Here is a 7,503-nt window from a genome sequence, read left to right on the forward strand (position 1 = left end):
TGCGCCGCTGGCGGCGGGGTTGCGCTTCTGGCTGACGCTGGGGAGCCGGGTGGGGGGACGGGAGAGGGGATTTACATTAGCGGGTCTTCGCGCTGCCGGTAGTTATGAGGAGCCCCTCCCCGTCGAACAGCTGCTTTTCTGCCACCTGTGCTCCCGGGCTCAGGACTCATTTCTTCGTTCTATTTGGTAAAACCAAGCAGTGTCAGTCTAAAGCTGTGCTGCCGGGTTTTTGGGGGGGGTTGATTTTTTTTTGTTTGGGTTTTTTTTTTAATTTTTTTTTTCTGTTTTAATCTCAAGATAATGTTTTTGAGGGTGCTTTGGAGCTGAAAGCCACCAAAGGATCTGTGTGGTCCGGGATGTCTCAAGAAGAAATGCGAAGGCTTAGCTATGCGCGTCTTCATTTAAGACACATCTGCAGTACAGTGATCAATTTTGGATAGCTCAGGGGAGAAGGAATTCTAAATATTTAAATATAAAAGCAGAAAACATTGCCTTCCTTCTGATGAACCTGCATGCGCTTTGAGAAAATGACTTCACTTTTTGTCAAAAATAAGTGTTCTGGACCTGATTTTCCCCTGCCTGGCCATGTGCGAGCACTGACAGCTGTGTAAAGTTTGGTCATTCCGATTTGGTGTCAGTTTACGTCCCATCTCACACAATCTTCCGTATTTCCCCAAGGCGTGTTGTGGAGACAGACTGGAGAGCCTGAGTCTCAAAGGAGGTCTCTTCTGAGGCGGTGCTTTAGCAAGCATTAGTCTGTGGTTGTGGTAGGGAGAGACCCTCTGCTGCCCCATGTGTTAGGTTGGCTTGTGTAGGTGCACAGTGAATGGGAAACTGATTCAGTTAAAACCCCCCTAATTTACAGATTTTTGTTTGTGGCCATACTGATACGTGACTAAGAACACTCCTTGTGCACTGTGTAACTTTGGCAGTGGGCTGCATGACTGAAGATTTAGTAAAATGATGAAAGAAAGTATTGTAGCACATACATACAGGATGCAGAAGTGTTTAGCATCAAAGTCCTGGTTTGATTCAGCAACCGTGTGTACTTCCGAATGTTAAAAAATAATACACATTTTTCTTTTACTAGCCTGCGGTTGATGCAAAATGAGTGTTCCTGACTACATGCAGTGTGCTGAGGATCATCAGACTCTCCTGGTTGTGGTTCAGCCGATTGGCATTGTACCCGAAGAGAGCTTTTTCAGGATCTACAAGCGAATTTCAGCAGTGAGTCAAGTTAACGTGCGTGACTCTCAGCGTGTGTTGTATATCCGTTATAGGCACCATTATCCCCCAGAGAACAATGAATGGGGGGATTTTCAGACACACCGCAAAGTTGTGGGGCTGATAACTATTACGGACTGTTCTTCTGCGAAGGACTGGCCTCAGACTTTTGAAAAATTCCATCTTCAAAAGGAAATGTATGGTTCTACTCTCTATGATTCCCGGTTGTTTGTCTTTGGGCTTCAAGGAGAGATTGCAGAGCAGCCCCGCACAGACGTGGCGTTTTATCCTAGTTACGATGAATGTGAAACTGTGGAGAAGAGAATAGAAGATTTTATCGAATCCCTCTTCATAGTGTTGGAGTCTAAGCGGCTTGACAGAGCTACTGATAAGTCTGGAGACAAGATCCCGCTCCTCTGTGTTCCTTTTGAGAAGAAGGATTTTGTAGGTCTCGACACAGATAGTAGGTAAGCAGCTATTTTTGTCAGCTCGCAGGTCTTGGAAAAACGTATGTGGCAATTGCTTGCCTTTAGAATAAGCCTATTAGAAAGGACAAAGCATACTTTGTTACAACAGGGGTCATGCCCCTATCTTATTGTGTAGTCTGCTGTAATTTAAGAGAATTTAATTTGTAGTCTGACCATATTTGATGTTTTGAGGTTTTTTTTATATATATATATATGTTTAATTTATGAGGCTAATCAAATAGTAGGAAGAAGTCACAGGAGAGGTTTGACAGATTCTGCTATAAAGGGACTTTTTGCTGGAAAGCTTCAAACTGTTTATAGATATGCAGTATTAATAAAGAAATTCAATTAGCATCAACAAAAAGTAATTTTGTTCTATGTTGAGTAGTATTTGACTAATCCTATTTACTGTGGGTTTTTCTTTTTCCGAAGCCTCTGTCTACTTTTTCATCCTATGAAATAGTGACCGTTTATATTGGTGACTAAGTTCAGCGTCTTTCCGTGTCTTTCATTTTTATTTAATTATTGATATTCCTGACCAGTCTTGTTCTGCTACCATTCTTCTCACAACTGTTCTCTTTGGTTTTGTGTATGTTAGTTTTGGGTCGTGTGTCGTGTCCCCCCGCCCCCAAATCACGTCTTTTCATTTGCATGCTCAGCTTTGATTTGAGTGTTACATAGTTTTCGTATTAGGGATTAGTAATTCTGGCCTGCTAGCTACAGGCAGGTGCAAAATGTGTTCGACTCCACTGTTCGCAGTCAAATGCAAAGGACAGAAGCAACCATCTTCCTTTTGTCTTGGAAAAGATAGAGGTGTGGAAGCCCTATCAAAATACATAGGATGCACGGGAATGGTGTCTTTCACGTCTGTCATGTACTACTAGGGATGCCGGTAATGGTTATTGTGTGTAAAAGCTCAGAGGTATCCAGGCTGGGTTGTCCAGAGCTGTCCAGGCCGGTTTGCGAAGCCTTCTGATCGTGTTAATCAGCTCTGCCTGCATAATTAGTCCTAGCCTTAGAATCCCTGTATAAGAATGTGATATAGTGGAAGAAAGCATTCTAAGTTTCTAATTAGTTTGAAGCCCTCCATTAAATTATCTCTGGTTGCTTGAAGGGCCAACAGTACCTTTCTCCCCTGCTCCTGGTCCTCTTTGCTGGTGAACAGAGCAAGTTGAACTTGCTCTGACTTGCTTATCCAATGTTGTTCCTTATTCGAGCTACTCTTCCAGTGTTGTGGTTAATCCCCGTACTATTCAACTTTCATTAGTGATATAAATTACTATGTTATTGTTTTTTGTACTCTGCATGGGTGGTAAAGTTTTGTAGATGAGATGAGCCCTTTTTAGAATCTCAGCTTTAATTACTCAGTTTGGATGAATTTTAGTTGAATGTAATCACTAACACTTCCTGTTCCTAAGGAACTTAGCTACCTTTCCTGTAGCTAAGAAAACTATGGGTTTTGGCCAAGAATCTCAAAATCAGAATTAATTATGCTGTTCAATTGTGTCATCTAAATAGCATGTTTCCAAATTGTACTTTGGAAGTCAGTTCCTTACATAAATTAATTACTTATGAGCGGTGGCTGTGTTGTAGCTGGTGGCTAAATATTTCCCGTGAAGTTGTGAACTGGTGGGGAGCTCAAATAACAGGTAGTAAGTTTGTCCACACACATCCAAGAAGATATTTTATGCAGTTGCACTGAAGAGTTGAAACAGATTTAGTGTGGTGCTTGAATTCTTTGCATAATGGAAGGTGTATGACCCTAGTTCTGTAAACATATGGGTTTATACAGAGTTAATCACTGGTTCAGATATGCATACAACCTTGCTGGGTGGTCTGAATACCAAATAGACTCTTTCAGTAAGACTAGATCAATGGATATACTTTAAATGTTGGCTGCACTTAACTGCTCAAAGAAAAGGTGTTAAATATTCGAATCTTTCCTCTTTCAGTTCAATAGTAAGAAAATTTTTCAGCTTTATTTTGCTGTGGAGTTAGTACTTCTGATTGTTTTAAAACTTAGGACTTATATATGAATAGCATAAGCAAGCTGAATTAAAAGATCTTTATATTCTGTTTAGTATTTTGCATGGCTGAGTAAGGAAATACTCTAAATGCCTGGACTTATTTCTATATATTTGAGTTTCGTAACAGAAAGGAGAAATTCATGTAATCCCAAGTAAACATCAGAAAAAAAGGAGTTGATTGAGTTAGAAATACATGTGCGTAGTGTACCTGAGCTTCTCTGCACAGGCACCTTTCATGTAGCATGACGTATCTTTGCTTCTGTGTTCTACGTAGCAGAAATTCAGGACCATGAAATATCATTGAACTAAGATCAGTTTATTAAACTAACCTACACTTTCAAACCTAAATCTTTAGATGTGAAATAGTAGTATATTGTGTTTTATTACTTTGGTTGCAATAAAAGGTTTTTATTGTAGCATGTTCTCTTTTGCAGTGGCAGATTCCCTAATTAAGGGGAAAGCATTGCATTAAGTCATAACAGGGACGTACAGGGCTATAAAGGACCTTTTTCAACCAAGTCCGGTTTCTGTTTTTGTAAGATGCGATGTTGTATAATTCTGTTTAGGGAGGAGTAAAGGTTGTGTGAATGCAGGGAGTGCCTGTGAGAACATCTGGTAGAGTAACTTTTGCTACTTTGTTGGTTTTGAGTCTGTTGGCATAATGAGTTTAAAGAATGAAATAAAAAAAATGATGATGTTATTGAGATACTGAGGCAAATGAAACAGCTTTTTCTAGAATAGGTGGAAATTTCTAAAGGGTTAAAGGCCAAGAATGTCCCCTTACTCTTTTTTTATATACCCTCTGTCCCTTTTTTAAAATTTTTTGTATATATTGTATCCTGACCTCCCAGTCAGTGTGCAACTAACTAGTTTAAAAGCACAAATTCTATATTAAATAGATGGAAGAGAAGGCACACTCTCTGTGCGTGTAACAGAGAGTATATGTCTTGGCTGCTGGAGTTGCAGATGTCTGCTTAGGCTAAATAAGCGTATCTTTTCCTGTAACTTTGAAAATTGAAGTTAAATTTCAGTGTGTAGCAAAGGTCTCATTAGATGTAGAGTGCAGCTGTAACCTTGAGCTAATGAACTGAGTTGATACATTGAGTGAAAATATGTTAAGAAGTTACATGGGACATAGTAATTATGATCACGTGACTTAAAGACTAATTAAAACTACTGAACTTTTTTTGTGTCTTAAAAGAGAGTTTTCTCCAAGCAATTTATTGTAAAATATTAAGGTTAATACTTAGGATGATCAGGATTCTCTCTCACCCAGTTAGTAAGCCTAGCATTAACTTGGTTGCATAATAATTGCAACGTGATTGGATTCTTTCAAGATGCAGGGTTCATAAATTAGGAAGATGGATTATTATGCTGCATTTCAAATAAGATAGTTCTCTGAAAAAGGGGGGCTGATCTCTGTCTTTTGCAAGTTGCTTGTATAATGAGCAGAGGAGATGACATTCCCAGGACTTGTACTGAGATGACAATATATGCAAAACCACTATATTATTTGTGTAGAAGAATTTTTTTTGGCTGGTAGAAAACTTTATGTAGTTAGTGGGAAATAGTGGGATTAAGTCCTAAGAAGTTTTGAAGAAAGATTGTCCTGTTAAGTAGGACTGTGGACTGTGAGTCTGATCATCTATCAGCCAATAGATGATCTTGGCAAATCTGTTAATTTTTCTTTCTGTTTCTTCACCTGTAAATTAGGTGAAATATTTATGTGGTCACAGGGCTGCTGAGGATAGTTGAAAAAGTTTCTGAAATCAGTTGCACTTGATAGTTATTTGTAGAGGCCGGGAGACTGATTGAAAAGAAGGGAAATGAATGTTCTCATGATGATACAAAGGTCCTACAAATTTGAAACTAGGAAACATACTTGCCAGAAATACCAGAAATCCTGTTTGTTTAATTTTTCTATTTTATTTCTGTTTTCAGCTAAAAAAAATAAACATACTCATGTATGATTATAAATCTGCTTGGATAAACTCATTTTAATGTTGTTCACATCAGTTTGTGTCTTAGGTTCTTTCTTTTTTAATACTGGTAAGGCATCCATTTAATACTATTGAGCGATGAGAAAGTAGGGCTCTATTTATAGATGTGTCTTTCTCTACACAGTATCATAGATGGGATTTGTTCACTGATTTATCAAGGTTTATGATATCTCAGTTTATGTATGTGGCTGTTAATTTTCTTTCTGTTCTCTGTCTTTCTAATTTTTTTGTTCCTTTTTTTTTTTCCTTCTTCTCTCATACTGCCCTGTGAGTTTGTTGTTGGGTCTAAAAAGGTAGGCTGTGATTGCATATATTTAAAAATAGTTAGCTTTCTTCCATGTACTGCCTTTCCACCCCGCCTTCATTGCATATTTTAGTGTTGCTTTTTATATTTATTTTTCAGTACACACAAAAATTGCTGCCTGGAGCCTTACTACTGTGGTGGACACCTTTTGGCGCATTTGGCAATTGTATTTGGTAGCAATGCTGAATTTTTTTGTAGGACACACATAATTTGCTTAGGTGGCTGTTGGCCTCTGGAATTTGCTTTATTTTTTAAACTCCAAAGCCATGAAGCTGTTGCTGCCTGTGTTTGGTTTCCAAATTCAAAAGTTCTGGCAGTTGATCAAACGCCGTAGCTGTGTCTTTTAAGTCTGAATAATGTTATGATTGGTGATATCTATAGTTCTGCATGCTAATTTGAATTAGCGGAATTTGATGGAAATTTTTGTTGAAGCATTTTGCATGAATACTTTTGCAAATTCATTTTGCATGTTTCTTGTTTTTAAATTTAGCCACTTTGAAATTTTGAGGATCCAGAAATTCCTTCAAACCTGTTGCTGGATGGTTTGTAGTGAAAATAAATTCTGTCCTGAAATATAATATTGTTGCTCTGAATTTTCTGTAAAATTATCCTGGGATCCTAGAAAGGAGTTGGGGATGAAGGGGTAAAGCATGTATCCTATGTAGCAAATGAGGTAGAAATGGAAATGGGGTTGACTAGTGCTTTTTGGTTCCTGGAGCAGGTTTATTGTCCTCCAGTTTGAAGTAGGAATAGTGGTCACTGATGGTAATGATTGTGATTATTACTCTGAAAAGAACATAAAGAGTGTGTTGGGTACCAAATTAACACAACTAACTTTAGAGAATAAGACTTTAAACTAGTTTTGTAGTCAACTGTGTGTGTACATGTGTTAAGGAGAGGACCTTCTGAAGAGGAGTTCGGATGGCTGACACTATGGCATATTCCACGTGCGGTCCTGCATTATGTGGCATTGCCTTCCTTGAGGATATTTCTGAGTGCATCACACTCTGGAAGGGGTTTGTGGTGTGTCTTTGAAACTTAATGTCTTAAATGACCTTCTAGAGGCAAAATAAATAGAAACAGCTCATAGTGATAGGGTACTACAAGGAGCTGACCTAGAAAAAGGTTGTCATCTTATTCTAGAAAAAGTAGCATTTAACTTAAGTGGATTTTCTGTCATCAAATAGATTAGGATTAAGCAGTAGAGAGCCAAAATAATTAAACAGTGTTTTAATAAAAAATAAATTAGAAGATATCTATAAGCTTCTCACTGTCAGCTTTGTGTCCAGATTCTTCAGGTAAAGCTGTGAAGCAAAACTAGCTAGGTATTAAAATGAATAATCATAATTTTATGCTGATATATATATGAATATATGATTTTTTCCATTAAATTTGCACCCCAGTATGCATTGAAGAAACCATCAGTCACTTAGACATGTTTTTAATGACCTGATATTGTAGCTATTAGATTCCCCCCCAGA

General features: G+C 38.1%; 1 protein-coding gene across 2 annotated transcripts in view; it reads left to right on the forward strand.

Moving 5' to 3' along the window:
- The first annotated feature begins 1,097 nt into the window (after positions 1-1,097).
- The window catches only part of TRAPPC9 (trafficking protein particle complex 9), a 562,867-nt gene continuing 556,461 nt past the window's right edge, over positions 1,098-7,503 (forward strand). For both annotated transcript variants that reach the window (XM_009285082.2, XM_019473612.1), the window contains exon 1: positions 1,098-1,691. In XM_009285082.2, the coding sequence (XP_009283357.1) occupies positions 1,108-1,691 (584 nt within the window). In that variant the 5' untranslated portion in view covers positions 1,098-1,107. The remainder of the gene's footprint in view (positions 1,692-7,503) is intronic.

This window comes from Aptenodytes forsteri, unplaced genomic scaffold, assembly GCF_000699145.1.
Source record: "Aptenodytes forsteri isolate BGI_AS27 unplaced genomic scaffold, ASM69914v1 Scaffold182, whole genome shotgun sequence".
Classification (NCBI taxonomy): Eukaryota; Metazoa; Chordata; class Aves; order Sphenisciformes; family Spheniscidae; genus Aptenodytes; species Aptenodytes forsteri.